This window comes from Aotus nancymaae, unplaced genomic scaffold (genome assembly GCF_030222135.1).
Source record: "Aotus nancymaae isolate 86718 unplaced genomic scaffold, 86718_ANA_hifiasm-v0.15.2.pri h1tg000032l_0, whole genome shotgun sequence".
NCBI classification, from domain to species: Eukaryota; Metazoa; Chordata; class Mammalia; order Primates; family Aotidae; genus Aotus; species Aotus nancymaae.
The window spans coordinates 30,689,533-30,707,414 of record NW_026988445.1 but is presented as its reverse complement, the minus strand read 5'-3'; the positions used below and the strand labels follow the sequence as shown (position 1 = coordinate 30,707,414).

Below are 17,882 nucleotides of genomic sequence, written 5' to 3'. Positions count from 1 at the left end.
ACATAAGTAAGATGTAAAAGCCAAGAAGAGAGATCCCAAAGAAAAAGCTTTGGCCAGGCACAGTGGCTCATGCCTACAATTCCAGCACTTTGGGAGGCCAAGGTAGGCAGATCAACAGGTCAGGAGATACAGATCACTCTGGCTAACACAGTAAAACCTCGTCTCTATTTCTCTACTAAAATTACAAAAAATTAGCCGGGCATGGTGGTGTGTGCCTGTAGTCCCAGCTACTCAGGAGGCTGAAGCAGAAGAATCACTTGAACCTGGGAGGTGGAGGTTGCAGCGAGCCGAGATCGCGCCACAGCACTCCAGTCTGGGCAACAGAGCAAGACAGACTCTGTCTCAAAAAAAGAAAAAAAGAAAGCGCTTCAAAACAGAGTCTGTGATCACCTGATGTTTCCAATAGCTCCAGCAAGATGAAAACTGAGATCTGACCACTGAATTTAACAACATGGAGATCACTGGTGACTTCTACAGTAAAATTTTGGGGCAATGGTGGGAAGAAAAGCCAGACTGGAATGAGTTCAAGAGAGAATTGGGTATGGAATATTACCTAAGCAGAATTCTTGCCTAGAATGTTTAACCTGAATAAAATCTTGAAATAATTAGAAAAATCCTGATTATGGGACATTCTACATGAATTCTTAGACTCTTCATAAATGTCAGTGTGAAAGAAAGAAAGGAGGGAGAAAGAAAGGCTGATACAGACAGACAGAAAAGCAGGAGCATTCTGGATGACGGAAGACTAAAGAATGCTGACAGTCGAATGCAGTACGTCATCCTGCACCGAATCCTGGGTTGGGGGGTAATAGCTACACAGAACATTTGCGGAACTACTTTGGGGAAATTTGAATATGGGTTGTATATTAAATAATTTGATTGCATCAGTGACTAATTTCTTGGGGTTGATAATGGCCTTGTAAGTTCTTCTTGGGAGATTTATGTACAAATATTTAGGGGCAAAGTGTCATAATGCAAATTACTTTCAAGTATTTCAGTGGAAAAAATGTGTGTGTGCACAAGAGAGAGCAAGAGCACACATGAAAAAGCAAAAATTTGATAAATGTCACCACCTGGCAAATCTAGGTGAAATATACCATGTGATGTGCTGGGAATTACTAAAATGAATAAAATATACCTCCACCTCTCCCTAATTTGTGTGTCCCTTGGGAGGTGACAGCATATTCTGTATTCTTGGGCTGAGGAGGCAGCCATCAACTGAGTCTTGTCACCCTGATGACTCAGCTTTCTAAAGGTATCAGTATTTCTTTGCTGACCCCTAGCCTTGATTTCCAATGAGCAATCTCTGAATTAGTGACAGTAGGAATAGAGTTTAAATGTTTACTATTTCTTTGGCTTTTATTGTACGTCAAACATATGTTAAGTGCTTTTACATGCATTATCTCATTTAATCCTCTATTACTCTACAACAGAAGAAACTTAGCTGGTGGAAGAGTCACAGCCCATACTTTTAAACCATCACTATATTCTCTAACCTTCTTTCCCAGGAGAGAAAGGACTGCTGTGCAACCCACTGCTCCAATGCAATGAAAGCTGAGTGACGAGAAAGCTGCCTTGGTGTTGGTGCTACTCAGCGATGGTGAGTTCGTGACACCTTAGAGGCCAGAAGGAGTACACATTTCTTCAAAGGCATTCTTCAAAGGCATTCTTCAAGTTCATAAAGGAGGTAGTATAAATTTGTAAAAATATATATTTTCCTGAATTGGGACAAAACCTATTTTACTTTTTTTTTTTTTAGACAGGGTCTTGCTGTCACCCAGGCTGGAATGCAGTGGCACAATCACTGCAGCCTCAAACTCCTGGGCTCAAGCAATCCTCCCACCTCAGCCTCCTGAGTAGCTGGGATTACAGGCACACACCACCATGCCTTGTTAATTTTTAAATATTTTTCTGTAGAGACAAAGTTTCACCATGTTGCCTAAGCTAGTCTTGAACTCCTGGGCTCAAGCAATTCACCTGCCTCGGCCTCCCAGAGTGCTGCAGTTACAGGTATGAGCCACTGCGCTTGGCCCTATTTTACTTTTTTTTTTTTTTGAGACAGAATCTCACTCTTTCACACAGACTGGAGTGCAGTGGTGTGATCTCAGCTCACTGAAACCTCTGCCTCCTGGGTTCAAGTGATTCTTCTGCCTCAGCCTCCCGAGTAGCTGGGACTACAGGCTGTGCCATCATGGCCGACTAATTTTTGTGTGTGTGTATTTTTAGTAGAGATGAGGTTTCACTATGTTGGCCAGGCTGGTCTTGAACTCCTGATCTCAAGGTTATCCACCCACCTTGGCCTCCCAAAGTGCTGGGATTACAGGCATGAGCCACCGTGCCCAGCCTATGTTTATCCCATTTCCTGTTTGCCCTGAGGACACTCTTGTCTCCAATCCTAATGTAACATCATATCGTTGTTGTTAAATTAGGATTAGAGGCAAATTCTGTTTAGAAATAACTCCAAGAGGCCAGGCACTTTGGGAGGCCAAGGCGGGTGGATCATGAGGTCAAGAGTTCAAAACCATCCTGGCCAACATGGTGAAACCCTGTCTCTACTAAAAATACAAAAAAAAAATTAGCCGGGTGTGGTGGCACATGCCTGTAATCCTAGCTATTCAGGAGGCTGAGGCAAGAGAATTGCTTGAACCCAGGAGGCAGAGGTTACAGTGAGCTGAGACCATGCCACTGCACTCCAACCTGGGCAACAGAGTAAGACTTTGTCTTAGAGAGAGAGAGAGAGAAAAGAAATAACTCCAAGAACAGTTTTTCTATTTTATTTTCACATAGACAATTATTCAAAATTGCCTTGGCCTCAAAGAGCGTGTTTATGTAAAATCGAGCACTTGCAGCCAGCTGCACTTTTTTTCTAGATGGGATAAAAATTAAACATTATTCACTTTTCATTACAAAAGTAAATGGAATAAAAAGTGGAACTTTCTCATTCCCATGTACCAGTTATTTTCATTTTATGTAAAAATAAATTGCAGACCGGGCACAGTGGCTCATGCCTGTAATCCCAGCACTTTGGGAGGCTGAGGGCCAACTAAAGTGTTCGAGACCAGCCTGGCCAACATGGTGAAAACCTGTCTCTATTAAAATACAAAAACTAGCCAGGCATGGTGGCACATGCCTGTAATCCCAGTTACTTGGGAGGCTGAGGCAGGAGAACTGCCTGAACTCAAGAGGTGGAGTTTGCAGTGAGCTAAGATGTGTCACTGCACTCCTGCCCGGGCAACACAGCAAGACTCTGTCTTAAAAAAATAAAAAGGCAAATAAAATGTAGCTCAAATATCTTAATATCTTCTGAATTAGCTCTTATGTAAAAAAAAAAGTTTCCCCATCATTGGCCTAAAGGCTCCCCAGTCTCCACACTCTCCACCTTCCAATATATATACCCTCCTAATAGTCCACAGAGTTCTTTTTCTAAAATTCAAGTTTGATTCTGGCACTCTTGTGATTAAAAATTCCCAGTCCCTAAAAATAAAGCCTTGATCTCACCAGCTATCCAATCTCACCTCTTCTTTTTCCATCTTAACCTCCAATAATATCCCAGCCATGCTTTTCACAGGCTGATCTTTCTTCCTGCACCAGCTCATTCTGTTAATCCACGGAGTGCCTAATAAGCCTGTAAAACCCAGCACAAGTGTCCATAGGGCAGAATTACTCAATCATTCATTTTGTGCTGCTGAACCTTTAACATATGTTTACTCTAACACTTAACACAAAATTCTACAATGACTTATCTATATGACTGCTGCTCTTGTTCCACAGTGGCTCTCTTAAGGGCATATTCTGTTAAGTAATCTTTGTTTCCTCAGTGTCTAGCAGAGTCTTTGGCACCTGGAAGATGCTTATCAAACTCTTGCTATATTGACTCTTATCTGTACACAGCTTAATTACTGATTTTAAAAGTTAGCCATTGTTTAAACTATGGATTATGCAAGGCCAAAATGTGGCGATCAGTTAGTAATATGCCCAATATCCTACCAGGGTCACCTTCCCCTGGGCTCACCAATGATGGGTGGGACAGAATCAATTACAGAGCTTGCATTTTATTTTTTATTCTATATTTATGTATTTAGAGACAGGTTCTCTCACTCTGTCACCCAGGCTAGACTGCAGTGGTACAATGTGAGCTCAATGCAACCTCCACCTCCCAGGCTTGAGTGATCATCCCACCTCGGCCTCCCAAGTGGCTGGGACTACAGGTGTGCATGACCATGAACAGTTAATTTTTGTATTTTTTGTAGAAATGGGGTTTCACCATGTTGCCTAGACTGGTTTCAAACTCCCATGCTCAAGCAATCCACCTGCCTTGGGCTCCCAAAGTGCTGGGATTATAGGCATGAGGCACTGCATCCAGTCAAGATAGCATTTTAGATCATTCCCAACACTGCTATGAGAATTTTAGTGGGGCTGAAAGTGAAGGGTTTGCCGTAGTACCTGATGAAGGCAAAGGGGAAGTGTTCTTGAATCCAACTGCTCAACTTCACCTCGTATAAGTGAAAACAAAGATTGCAGAACGAGCTTCGGTGCTTCTAGCTGCTCATTAGCATTTACTTCAGCAGCTTCTTCATCACCAACAGCATGTGTGACTGCACTTAATATTTTTTCTTGCATTAAAGGTGCAATATCTCCTGAAAAAAGTCCTTTAAGAAGTAAAGAAAATGCCTGTGTTAGGATCAACTCCCATCATGGTGTAACATATTAAAACAATTACAAACAGTTTGATGCCCTGGCTTGCCCAAACTAAAACAGACCTGAACAGGAAGACAAATGTGTGAATCATATGAAGCGACTGAAGAGGCTGAGCCTTTCCGATTAAACTCTGTCTGATAACATCAGAAATACTTCTAGATGCCAGGACAGTCAGATGCCAGGGCTAATGGCTAGTGAAATGTTTTTCTTAATAAAAAGAAGTAACACAAACGTCTCAAAAATCACAAATAAATGCTTAACTAACAGCTACTGAAATACACCAATTGTAAACATTGTTATAAATTATAACTTCACCCTTCACTAAAATCTCAGTATCAGTTCTAATTTTCATGTTCAAATTTAACAGACTATCTGCCTGTATGCATACCCTTCGCTAGTTTGCCTCAGAAAGGATCTTTCTTCCTCAGTAATATTGTGTGTATGCACCACGACTGAAGCTGTCCTCCCTCTAGAGTGTGCCCAGAACCCTGCCTTCTACTGCCTTCCAGTTCCAATCTTTTGATTTCAATGTGAAATCCACTGCCCTGGCCACATTGGTCCATTCTTTATCTCGCAGAGTAAAATACTCCCTATCTTTCTAAGCAATTACAGATCCTAGCAGGTAAAATATTTTCCTCCCATTTAAGCCCATTTATGTTCTAATCTAATAAAATCCACATCCTTCCCTATAACATGAGCTTGAAGTCAAGTTACTTTCCTCTGAACCTGGTATACTACACTGCAATATAGTAATTTGTATAAGATCTCACCTTTTATTTCAGATCAACTATGGCAGTACAGGGGTTAATTTATGTACCACGGTATTCCAATTATATCCAGCATGGCGTCTTTAGCCCTAAAACTCCAACTGTTGTGCTTCTTGAAAAACAATCACCTACAGTGATTACCTGTATTTTAGAGAATTCTCTTGTAGACCTTTTATGTCACTGTACATTTTGGCCATTAGAAGTATAAGGCCCAGTGATGGCCTGCCATTTTTTAGGGCATTTCTAAAAACATACGTGATTCTTCTGCTTTCTAATTTTCTAACCACAATAGTAGCAAGATCAAAAGGGTCCCAATGTGGGTAAAGGAGTTTTCCATGGAGAACTACAAGAAACTAAGAGAATCAGTGTTTTCTTTCCCTTTTCTTCGGCCACACTACTATGCTTAAGACATTTCATCTCATACAGACTGTGGTAAGGTCAGCTTCCCAAATTCTATTCTTTTGTTGGTTATATTATTCCCATATAGTTATCAAGGTATGATTCCATGCTTCTTTGTGAAAAACAGATGAGATTCGGTAATGCTCCTTTGTAGTAAAAGGGAGTTAAATAAAACCCTTGAGGATTATTGCCAAAGAAGGATGGACTTTTAAAGTAAAGGTAAGGAAAAAGAACAGAATTGATGACTCCCTTTCCTAAAGGAGGTCAAGAAAGGGTCCTGAATAATGAAAATGGCATCCTGCATTGTGATTATCTCAGTTATTTAGTCAGCATAGATTTGTAATGGTCACGTTTCCTGCTTGATCCATTTTATCACTTACTTTAATATTCAATGTTACTGATACGTACAATTTGTTAAAAAGCAATACATTGGTAAATAAAATGATGTAACCAGAAAAATTTCAACAGAAAGGGGACTATTATTCATAAAACACAACAGCAGAAGTTCCAAAAGCCCACAGAAGTCTAAGGATTCCAAGAGCAGCAGGGGTCTAATGGGCAATTAGAAAGAATGTGGGTACTTTAGTCACCGTGTAGGGAGGGGAAGGAAAATATGACCTAGGCGCAGATGAGTGACACTAGATCATCAAAGACATTAGCAAAACTTGCAAGACTCATACTACAAAAGGATTATCTGTGAGGCCTTAAACAACATGAGCTTCAGAGATAACCATTATACAAAACCATCTTACCTCGAGATAACATTCCTTGCTGGGAGAGAGTAACATAAAATTAGAGAGCACTGGAAAGGGAGCAAGAGACTTCAGTTCTGCTATTATTTTTCCAAGAGACTTTGGATTGGACATTTTACTCTGAGCTACATTGTTTCCTTGGATTAGACATTTTACTCTCTGAGCTGTATCGTTTCCTCATCTAAAATGAAGAGACTGGCTAGAGAAGTTCTCAGGTCCATGCCTCCTACTTCTGACCATTGAAAACATTCCAAATCTCCGGAGATTTTGCTATATAAGAAATGCAGACCATCACTGTGAAGAAGCTTGAGCAATTATTTATGAAAATGGAAGGTACCGTTGCCCACCTCATACAAGTATCTTCTAGTTCCTTTCTCGATATATTTTGAAAACCACTGTTCCTCTCTTGCCTAGATTGTAGACTACATAAACAGTGGTGCATTTGCTTTTCAGGCAGGAAAGTGAATGTCCTCGCAAGAAGAGTGCTGCAATACTCCCTACCAAAGAGGAGGCTTTTGTTTCCAGCTTTGCCGAGCTTTTAGAATACAATTCTACTGTGGCTTAATCGTATCAGTTGTTATACATGTTATGAAATGACCAAGGGTATACTTTACTTTAGGCACATATAAAATAAGAAAGTAACATTTAGCCATACTCTGATTACATGAAATTTTAAGCCACTTAAAATACCATGTTCTTAGTTTCACAACATTTATGGGGTAAAGAACTCATATTAGAAAACTGTTGCCAGAGCCGGAAGAATGTCGTGGATATTAAGGCAGCCCTTAGTTCCCAGCACACTTCAACTACTTATTAGCTGCACTTTTGGCAAGTTACTCAATCTTTTTGATCCTCTGTTCTTTTACTCTTTAACATGGGGCCTCTAACCTCTACCCGATAATATTAATGTGAGGATTAAATGAGACAGTGCATGCAAAAAGCAGGTGTCCTCTTAAGGCTGAGACCTGAAAAATAGCTTTACTGTCACTTGAATGAAAAAGGTCACAAGATTGGTAAAGCAGTTCTGAGACAGTCCAATTTTATTTGAAGATAAACATTCAGAGAAAAGGGTAGTTAAAGCTAATAAAGTTTATACTTCTCATGTCATAGTGAATAATAGGAATTACAAGAACTAGATTGGAGTATTAAATTGCTTAGGTTATTATTCACCACTACGGTGGGTCTGAACATGATTGAGCTTGTATATATCTTTTCACACTTTATCATACAGTATGTAGTCTTTTCAGATTGCCTTATTTCACTTAATAACATGCATTAGATTTTCCTCTATGTCTTTTAATGCTTGCTAGTTCATTTCTTTTTAGTATGGGATAATATTCTATGAGCTTATATTTAACAAAAACAATAAAGAAAATAAACATTAGCATAATCAAGAGTACTTAGACTGACGTGTTGTGAGTTGACAATCGTGAATCGTGTATCTTTATAATATACTAAGATTTTTTTTTTTTTTTGAGACAGAGTTTCACTCTTGTTACCCAGGCTGGAGTGCAATGGCGCAATCTCGGCTCACCGCAACCTCCGTCTCCTGGGTTCAAGCAATTCTCCTGCCTCAGCCTCCCGAGTAGCTGGGACTACAGGCACGCGCCACCATGCCCAGTTAATATTTGTATTTTTAGTAGAGACAGGGTTTCACCATGTTGACCAGGATGGTCTCGATCTCTTGACCTCGTGATCCACCCGTCTCGGCCTCCCAAAGTGCTGGGATTACAGGCGTGAGCCACCGTGCCCGGCCTATACTAAGATTTTTAAATGATATTAATAAAGCATTCATGATGCAACATGGAAATTTTATTTTTCCATGTGAATTAAAAAAAAAAATTTTGTGTTATTACATTCTATGTCACATGAGTCTTACAAAGTTTTGCTTGAAAAAAGTATGTCTCATTTTGTTGCTCAAGCTGGAGTGCAGTGGCATAATCATGACTCACTGCAGCTTCAACCTCCCAGGCTCAAGCAGTCCTCCCACTTCAGCCTCCTGAGAAGCTGGAACCATAGGCACACAACACCATGCCCGGATGATTTTTAAATTTTCTTGGGGAAGAGGGGTGTCTTGCTATGTTGCCCAGGCTTGTCTTGAACTTCTGGCCTCAAGTGATCCTCCCGCCTTGGCCTCCCAAAGTACTGGGATTATAGGCACCAGCCAGCATGTCCGACCTAAAATTCCTTCTAATTCATAAAAAGTTTTCAAGATACATTTATAGTTAAGGAGAAAAACCAAATCAAAACATACTGCCCTGTATAATTTCTCAATACCTTATAAAATCTCACTCGATATAAATGAAGCTTTCTGTTGCCACATACAAATCCATACAGCTAGACAAGAACAAAAAATTATATTTGCTATTGTCATCTGTGAAAGCCAAGTGACTTATAGTTAAAACTACCCATTAAACAACTCAGTGATGCTATTTTACAAGTATTTAAAGACAGTAGCAGGCACATTCTTGAGACCTAATTTAAGATCTATCAACTTCATTAAGCTCTAAAATGGAGATGACAGTTCACATGTACCTACTGAGGTTTTCAGGGATGGGGTTTCATTATGTTCCCCAGACTGGATTTGAACTCATGGACTCAAATGATCTTCCTGCCTCAGCCTCATGAGCAGCTGTGAAGAGATTTTATTTCTTTTTAAAAATTATTTGTAATAGCCATGGGCCAAAGATTGAGGAAATTACCTTGATGAGAAATTTTATTCTATTTTTCATACCACCTGGATTCTGTGTCAGTTCTAATATACAACTGCTCCAGTTAGCTTAGAATCTATCTCTGATAGTGGTCAAGAGGCATTTTGCGAAACAATATGGTAGTATCCTTTAATGAATTTTACCTTAAAACACTAGGAATATACTCTGACATTCATGTTCCTTTTAATAATCTAGCATTGATCTGCCACCTATGAAGGTAACTAAGGGATATAACCACTTCTCTGCATGATAGGGAAAAGGATGTGATCGGATGTTTAAGTACAAAATCTCACAGCTGGTACTCTAGTTGGTAATTAACAGAATCAAAAGTTACTGCAGTCAAAATGGGGAATGGAAAGATGTCACAGAGAAAGCAGCAAGGCCTAGATGAAGAGTGGCAATTATTGCATTTATGATGATGTAGGTTAAGCATCCTTCATCTGAAATTCTGAAATCCAAAATGCTCCAAAACCTGAAACTTTTCTAATGCTGACATGATGCCACGAGGAGAAAATTCTATAACTAACTTCATGTGAGAGGTTGAAGTCAAAGTTTTATTTCATGTACAAACCTATTTTAAAGCACTGTATGAAATGATCTTCAGTTTCTGTATACAGGGTGGGTACATGAAACATAAAGTTGTCTTTAGACTTGGGTCCCATTCTTGAGATATCTCATCATATATAGGCAAATATTCCAAAATCCAAAAAAAGAAAATCTGAAATCTGAAACACTTCCAATCTCAAGCATTTTGGATAAGGGATATTCAAACTGTAGTGATACTGATAACATAAACTAAGCCGAAAGGCATGTCTGAGGATGGGGAAGGGTTAGTTAAAAGCTTCATACAGGCTGGGTGCAGTGGCTGATGCCTGTAAGCCCAGCACTTTGGGAGGTCAGGAGTTCAAGACCAGCCTGGCCAATATGGTGAAAAGAGTCTCTACTAAAAATACAAAAAATTCACTGGGTGTGGTGGTGCACACCTGTAGTTCCAGCTACTTAGGAGGCTGAGGCAGAATTGCTTGAACCTAGGAGGCTGAGGCAGGAGAATTGCTTGAACCTGGGAGGCGGAGGTTGCAGTGAGCCAAGATCACACCACTGCACTTCAGCCTGGGTAACAAAGCCAGACTCCTTCTCAAAAAATAAATAAATAAATAATAATAATAATAATAATAAGTAAAGGCCTTATACAGTTCAAATATTGTATACTACTATTCACAGTACAAGTACCCTATCATTCAAAACTACATTCACTGCTTTTAGAAAAATATTTTCTTTGGTCTAAATGTTAAAGCTTCCTTTCACTGCAATGAAACTAGATCAAATTAAAAATCTCAGAGAAGGTTATAGTATTATCGAGAGACAATTACTGAAGCAAACCCAAATCTACCACTTCCCTTAAGAGTGAACCATCCACTTTTCTCTGACCATGTTTTGTCTTGCTGAGGCTGGCAGGCAGGAATCACAGCCATCAACACACCCAGAGGAAAGGAATGTGCAATAATTGTTCTGTGGAAAATTGTGGAAAGTCATGTATTGCTTTAAGCACACTTTTAAAATTCAGCAAAAGTGAGATAGTTAGTTTATCAATTAGACACTAAGTCTGAAGTCAGATTATCTGGGATGAAGTTCTGGGATGTACTTTATCCCAGTGATACACATTTTAGCAATGATATTGGGCAAGTTACTTAAACTCTCTGTGCTTCAGATCCCTCATCTATAAATTGGTGCTAACTGTATTATGCTTAATAAGGTTGTGGTGAGGAGTAAATGTGTTGATCCACATAAAGCAAGTACCACAGTGGCTGGCATATAGTAAATACTCAATAAATGCTCAAGAACTATGTTTTAAAACTCAGCAAAATACAAAGTTAAGCTTTGTATGCCCCTACACTGAGTTTGGCATATATATATATATTTTTTTTTTTTTTCTTTTTTTCGAGACGGGGTCTCGCTCTGTCACCCAGACTGGAGTGCAGTGGTGCAATCATGGCTCACTGCAGCCTCGACCTCCCCAGTTCAAGTGATCCTCCCACCTCAGCCTCTAAGTAGCTGGGAGAAAAAGGGTACACCGCCTGGCTAATTTTTGTATTTTTGCATGCATTTTTTTGTAGACATGGGGTTTCACCATGTTACCCACGCTGTTCTCAAATTCCTGGGCTTAAGCAATCTGCCCACCTTGGCCTCCCAAAGTGCTAGGATTATTGGCTCAAACCACTGTGTCTGACCTGTTATGATTTGGGGGCTATTTTTTTTTAAACATAATACAAAATTTAACATTTTAAACATTTTAAGGTATATGATTCAGTGGCATTAAATACATTCACAATGTTGTTCAATCATCACCACTATCCATTTCCAAAACTTTTCAACATACCAAACAGAAACTCAGTGCCCATAAAACACTAATTCTTCATTCTCCTTCGCTCCAGCTCTAGAAACCTCTATTCTACTTTCTGTCTCTATGAATTTGCCTATTCTATGTACCTCATATAGGTGGAATCATACACTATTTGTCCTTTTGTGTCTGGTTTCTTTCACTTAGCATAGTGTCTTCAAGGTTCATCTGTGCTGTGGCATCCACCCATCCATCTGCAGCATTTATCAGATCGTCATTCCTTTCTGAATCTGAACATTCATTAGATGTATACACTACAGCTTGTTTATCATTCATCATGAACATCTCATTAGATGTATACACTACAGCTTGTTTATCATTCCTCAGTTGATGGACATGTGGATTGTTTCTACTTTTTGCTATTGTGAATAAGCTGCTGTGAACCTTAGTGTACAAGTGTCTGCTTGGGTTCTTGTTCTCTATTCCTTTGGTACGTACCTAGAAATTAATGGCTAGATTAAATGGTAATTCTATGTTGAACTGTTTTCCTAGAGCTCTATTATTTTAACTCTATCTCAACCACTGTCTTGAGACTTCAATATCTGTTCTGTTTTTCTTCCGTCTCTAAAACAGAGATAATATTACTTCCCAAAGACTAATTGGTTTGAGTTTCTAAATCAATGACATCCTTATCTAAAATAGGCTTTTGTAAAAAAATATGAACTAGTAGTACTCTTTCAGAGCAGTGTGATCTAATTCCATCCCTCTGGGTATAGTTATTGCTACTGGAAACCCTAAAATGAAAAGGCCTTGAGTGTCATAAGCAAAATGGCAGAACAGACAGTTTCAAACTCTGAGGCCTTCACAGAAATATTAAAAACAACAACATCACCTAGAACTGTAAGAAGTAACATTCTTGGAACTCTAGAAAACAAACATAAACCTGAACAAGAAAGTGACCGCTGAATCAAGAGAAAGGCGCTGTCAAAAGAGCAGCAAAGCTTTGGGGTGTTTTTACCTGCCCTTGCCTCACCCCTTTCCCCAGCTCGACAGCATCCTTGAAGACAGCAGCCCGGGTTCCCAGAGTGGAACCCCAGTAGTTGCTTTTGAAGGGAGCAGAGCAGATCTTACTTGAAAATCATTGTGTTTGTTCTTATCTGTCTGGGTCTAAAAGACTGAAACAAGGCACTTGCCTCTCTGCTGCAAAACTCAGAACACGTTCAGAGCAGAAAAGCAGCAAGTGTTGCTGGAAGACACTGTCAGGTGATCAAAACCCCACAGCCAACTGGGGGCAAAAAAATTACGGCTGAGACATAAACTAGACAATCTAAAGCCAGGGGAAAAAGCCAGGAAGATCGCTTCCTTGGGAAATCAGGGCATTCAAAAATATTTGTGTGTACTGTAGAATTCAGAAAGCTACACGCGACAGCTCAGGACATGACACATGCTTAGAAAAGGCCTGAGAGGACCCTGAGCTTTCACCATTGGACGATCTATAAACTCAGTGCAAGCAGAAGTGAAGGCTGGGGCAGAATTATACATGACCCAGCTAAGTGTTAAAGGAGTACCTGAGCACGGAGCCAATCTGAAAGACTGGAAAAGAAACACAGGCTAAGGTTTCAGCAATCGAGAACAGCCAACCCTGAGCAAAGGGGAAACCCCGACTTCCAGAGTTACCGCATTCTAACACACAAATGTCCAGTTTTCAACACCAAGAAATCACCAAGCATACCAAAAAAGCAGTAACGTGACCCATTCAGAGGAAAGTAGTAAAATGACAGAAAACATCCCGGAAGAAGTCTAGACATTGAATTTCCTGGGCAAAGAATTTAAATCAACTGTCTTAAAAGAAACCAGAGATGAAGAACTAAAGGAAATCAGGAAGACAATGTAGGGAAAAAATGACAATAACAACGAAGAGACAGAAATTATAAAAAAGAACGTTTAATGGGCACAGAGATTCTGTTTGGGGAGACAATTAGAAATAGATACAAGTGATGGTTGTACAACATTATGAATGTAATTGATGCCACTCAACTGTACAGTGAAATAGTTAAAATGGCAAATGTATGTATACAAAAAAATGCCTTCAGTTCTGTGATTTTATGACTCTGAGTCACTGCATAACCAAATTCCTCAAACCGCCTTACCCATTAATGCTGATACATATCTTGGCCATAATTTTGGAAGGCAGATCAGAAATAAATTTTAATACATGGTTTACATAGCTCCTATAAGAGAATCTGTGCCCTGCTCCATTTTTCTGACATATTTCATCCTGTAAGTTTCTGATCAATGCCATGAAAATGGAAAAAAGAGTGCTCACCATTTTTTTTTTTTTTTTTTTTTTTGAGATGGAATTTCACTCTTGTTGCCCTGGCTGGAGTGCAATGGCATGATCTCAGCTCACTACAGCTCCCTCCCCGCAGGGTTCAGTGATTCTCCTGCTTCAGCCTCCCAAGTAGCTGGGATTACAAGCGCCTGCCACTATGCCCAGATAATTTTTTTGTATTGGTAGAGACAGGTTTCACCATGTTGGCCAGGCTGGTCTCAAACTCCTGGCCTCAGGTGATCCGCCAGCCTCGGCCTCCCAACGTGCTGGGATTACAGGCGTGAGCCACCGCATCCCAGCAGTGGTCACCTTTTAAATATCTTCAGTCATTGGCTAACCATATTGAAGTAGCAAAAAGGAAACATCCTTTCATTTTCCTCAACACTAGAAACTAGTATTATGACTGAAATAAATCTGAAAATTAATCAACTTCCTTCTGATCTGACCTCAGGCCAAAAGAATGTATTATGTAATTATGACATAATTACCATTTGCTCCATTCCCCTCCCATACCCTCTGGCTTCGTCCTCTGACTTCAGAGGGAGTGATGCAGGGCTGTGGTTAAGAGCTTAGGCTGGAGTCCTCCCACCCTGTTAACCTAAGGTAAGTGACCTGACTCTCTCAACCCGTTTTCTCATAAACTTCTCATAAACTAATGGCAAAGGATTAAACAAGGTAACATATAAAGTACAGCCAAAATTTACTAGGCACACAAAGTGGCAGCACTACTCTCAAACTTGAGTGTTGGATAAGTGGTTTTAATGTCAATACAGGGATAGGAAGACAAGAACAGCCACTGGACTTTAGGTGGCAGTCTTAAAATGAACTTCATGAAACTCAAATGGAATTTTACAAATGCCTGCCAATGAAAGCTCCCTTAGGCTGTTTCAGGCCCATGTCTCCCTCTCCCGTGATGCTTAGGTTGTAAAAGCAGGTAACCCGTGGGTTTATACCGTTTATCACAACATTTACAGTTATTCCCTCAAGTTTTACCGTTTTCTTTTCTCTTTTTTTTTTTTTTTGAGACAGAGTCTCCCTACCACCCAGGCTGGAATGTAGCGGTGCAATCTCAGTTCACTACAACCTCCGCCTCCTGGGTTCAATCGATTCTCCTACCTCAGCCTCCCAAGTAGCTAGAACCACAGGTGCCCGCCACCTGCCTGGCTAACTTTATTGTATTTTTTTTATTCTTTTTATTTTTTTGAGACAGAGTCTTGCTCTGTCACCCAGGCTGGAGTGCAATGGTGCAATCTCGGATCACGGCAACGTCCGCCTCCCAGGTTCCAGCGATTCTCCTGCCTCAGCCTCCTGAGTGGCTGGGATTACAGGTGCCTACCACCTTGTCTGGCTAATTGTTGTATTTTTAGTAGAGACGGGGTTTCGCCATGTTGGCCAGGCTGGTCTTGAACTCCTGACCTTGTGATCTGCCCACCTAGGCCTCCCAAAGTGCTGGGATTACAGGCGTGAGCCACCGTGCCCAACCTTTTTTGTATTTTTAGTAGAGATGGGTTTTCGCCATTTTAATCAGGCTGGTCTTGAACTCCTGACCTCATGATCCACCCGCCTCGGCCTCCCAAAGTGCTGGGATTACAGGCATGAGCCACCGCGCCTGGCCAAGTTTCACCAGTTTCTAGAGCTTGCTCTAGGCTTTCAATTCATATTCAAGGCACAATTAGTACACATAAATATTTCCGGGATTTAGAATCTAAATTATGTACAACACGTCAATTACCAACAATGATTGGATTCTCTATTTTTCCTTTCAGAAGTTTGATTAGACATTCCACACTTCAATGCATTTTATTAAAAACTAAAAATATGTAAGAGATTTGCCCAAGCAGGCAATTTGTCATGCCAATTTCTTTTTTTTTTTTAGATAGAGTCTCACTCCATCACCAGGTGCCAGGCTGGAGTGCAGTAGCACGACCTCGGCTCACTGCAACCTCTGCCTCCCGGGTTCAAGCAATTCTCCTGCCTCAGCCTCCCGAGTAGCTGGGACTACAGGCACGCGCCACCACGCTCAGCTAATTTTTTTGTATTTTTAGTAGAGACGGGGCTTCACCATGTTGGCCAGGACGGTCTCGATCTCTTGACCTCGTGATTCACCCGCCTTGGCCTCCCAAAGTGCTGGGATTACAGGCGTGAGCCACCGCGCCTGGCCATGCTAATTCTTAAACATTTTTTAAAAATTAAATTTAAGACAGGGTCTTTGTTGCACCTCAAACTCTTGGGGTCTAGTGATGATCCTCCTACCTCAGCCTCTTGAGTACTTGGGACCTCAGGTACATGTGACCATGCCCACCTAATTAAAAAACAATTTTTTTTTGTAGAGACAGGTTCTCTATGTTGTCCAGGCTGTTCTTTAACTCACAGCCTCAAGAGACTCTCTTGCTTCGGCCTCCCAAAATGCTGGGATTACAGGTGTAAGCCACCATGCCTGGCCAAATTCTTAAAACTACTTATTCAGATCCACAAACAACTCAAGCACCAATGTTTCAAATCCAATTAAATACATTGTTTATCCACTGGAAGTACACTGCCTTTGCTAACATCAAAATGGCGAAAGTTTACCGTATTTTCCCCATTCATTTCAAGCACAATGAATTTATAAACTATCAAATATAAAATATTCCTTGGTTCTCTATAATAAAAAAAATTCTCAAAATTTACATGACCTCACATGATTTTCTTAGATGTATATGATTTTCTTAATGTCTGAAAATAAACATATTTTGTTTCTCTAACAAATATAAAGGCATGTATTTAAATGCAAAACAAAAATTGTATCTATTTGTGGGAGAAGGGGGAGAGCCTAACTGCCAAAGCAAACCAGTGAACTTTTCCTTGAAAGCCTCCCTTAATATTCTGTAATTCTCCAGAAGCTACTGATATCAGAGATTCTCTTTGCAATTCATGAAATCATGTAAGAATGGAAGCATTAGAAGCCCAGGGGTTAACTCTGAACTTTCAATAGGTTAAAAGAAAGGCACAGAGAAACACATTTAACGGTATTTTATTATAGTTTATGGAAAACTGTTACATCAATTTCCATTACACCAGCAATTTTTAAATTTTGCAGAGACGAATAACTATATCGTTTCTTCCTATCACCAAACCAACTACCACCAAATCCAGCTTTTTTTTTTTTTTTTTTTTTTTTCGAGACAGAGTCTCACTTCTTCTCCCAGGCTGGAGTGCAATGGCGCTATCTTGGCTCACTGCAACCTCTGCCTCCTGGGTTCAAGCAATTCTCCTGCCTCAGCCTCTCCAGTAGCTGGGATTACAGGCACATGCCACTATGCTGGGCTAATTTTTATATTTTTAGTAGAGATGGGGTTTCACCATGTTGGCCAGGCTGGTCTCAAACTCCTGACCTCGAGTGATCCACTCACTTCAGCCTCCCAAAGTGTTGGGATTATAGGCCACCGTGCCCAGCCTTTTTTTAATGGCTTTACAGAGATATAATTCTCATAATATAAAATTCAATGGCTTTAGTATATTGTGTTGTATTAACCATCATATTACATTTTGGAATGTTTTATTACTCCAAAAAGAAATCCTGTATTCCTTAGCTGTCACCCCATCCCCCTACTGTGCAGCCACTAACCTACTTTTTTTTCTGCTTGTGCACATATACCAGTTACTTTATAATAAAGAAATGGGAAAGAGGGAAACGAAAAATTAGAGAAAACTATACTGTAGTAGTCAGGATGTGGTGGAGCCAAATTGCAGTTTTCTAATTGAGAATGTAATCTTGGTCTTAAAGAACATAGTTCTGAAGTAAAGAAGCAGGTTCCCTTTTCAGTAGACACCTCCCGTGCGCTGTTGGAACACATCAATTGCATCTTCATCCTCCATTTCCAGCTGTGCAGGTGTGTCTGTTTC

The 17,882-nt window shown here is 40.2% G+C and overlaps 1 protein-coding gene across 5 annotated transcripts in view; it reads right to left on the bottom strand.

Moving 5' to 3' along the window:
* Positions 1 to 17,882, bottom strand: part of CNST (consortin, connexin sorting protein) — a 103,735-nt gene that overhangs the window by 48,330 nt on the left and 37,523 nt on the right. For all 5 annotated transcript variants that reach the window (XM_012443726.2, XM_012443723.2, XM_064383685.1 and 2 more), the window contains exon 3: positions 4,444 to 4,649. In XM_012443726.2, the coding sequence (XP_012299149.2) occupies positions 4,444 to 4,649 (206 nt within the window). The remainder of the gene's footprint in view (positions 1 to 4,443; positions 4,650 to 17,882) is intronic.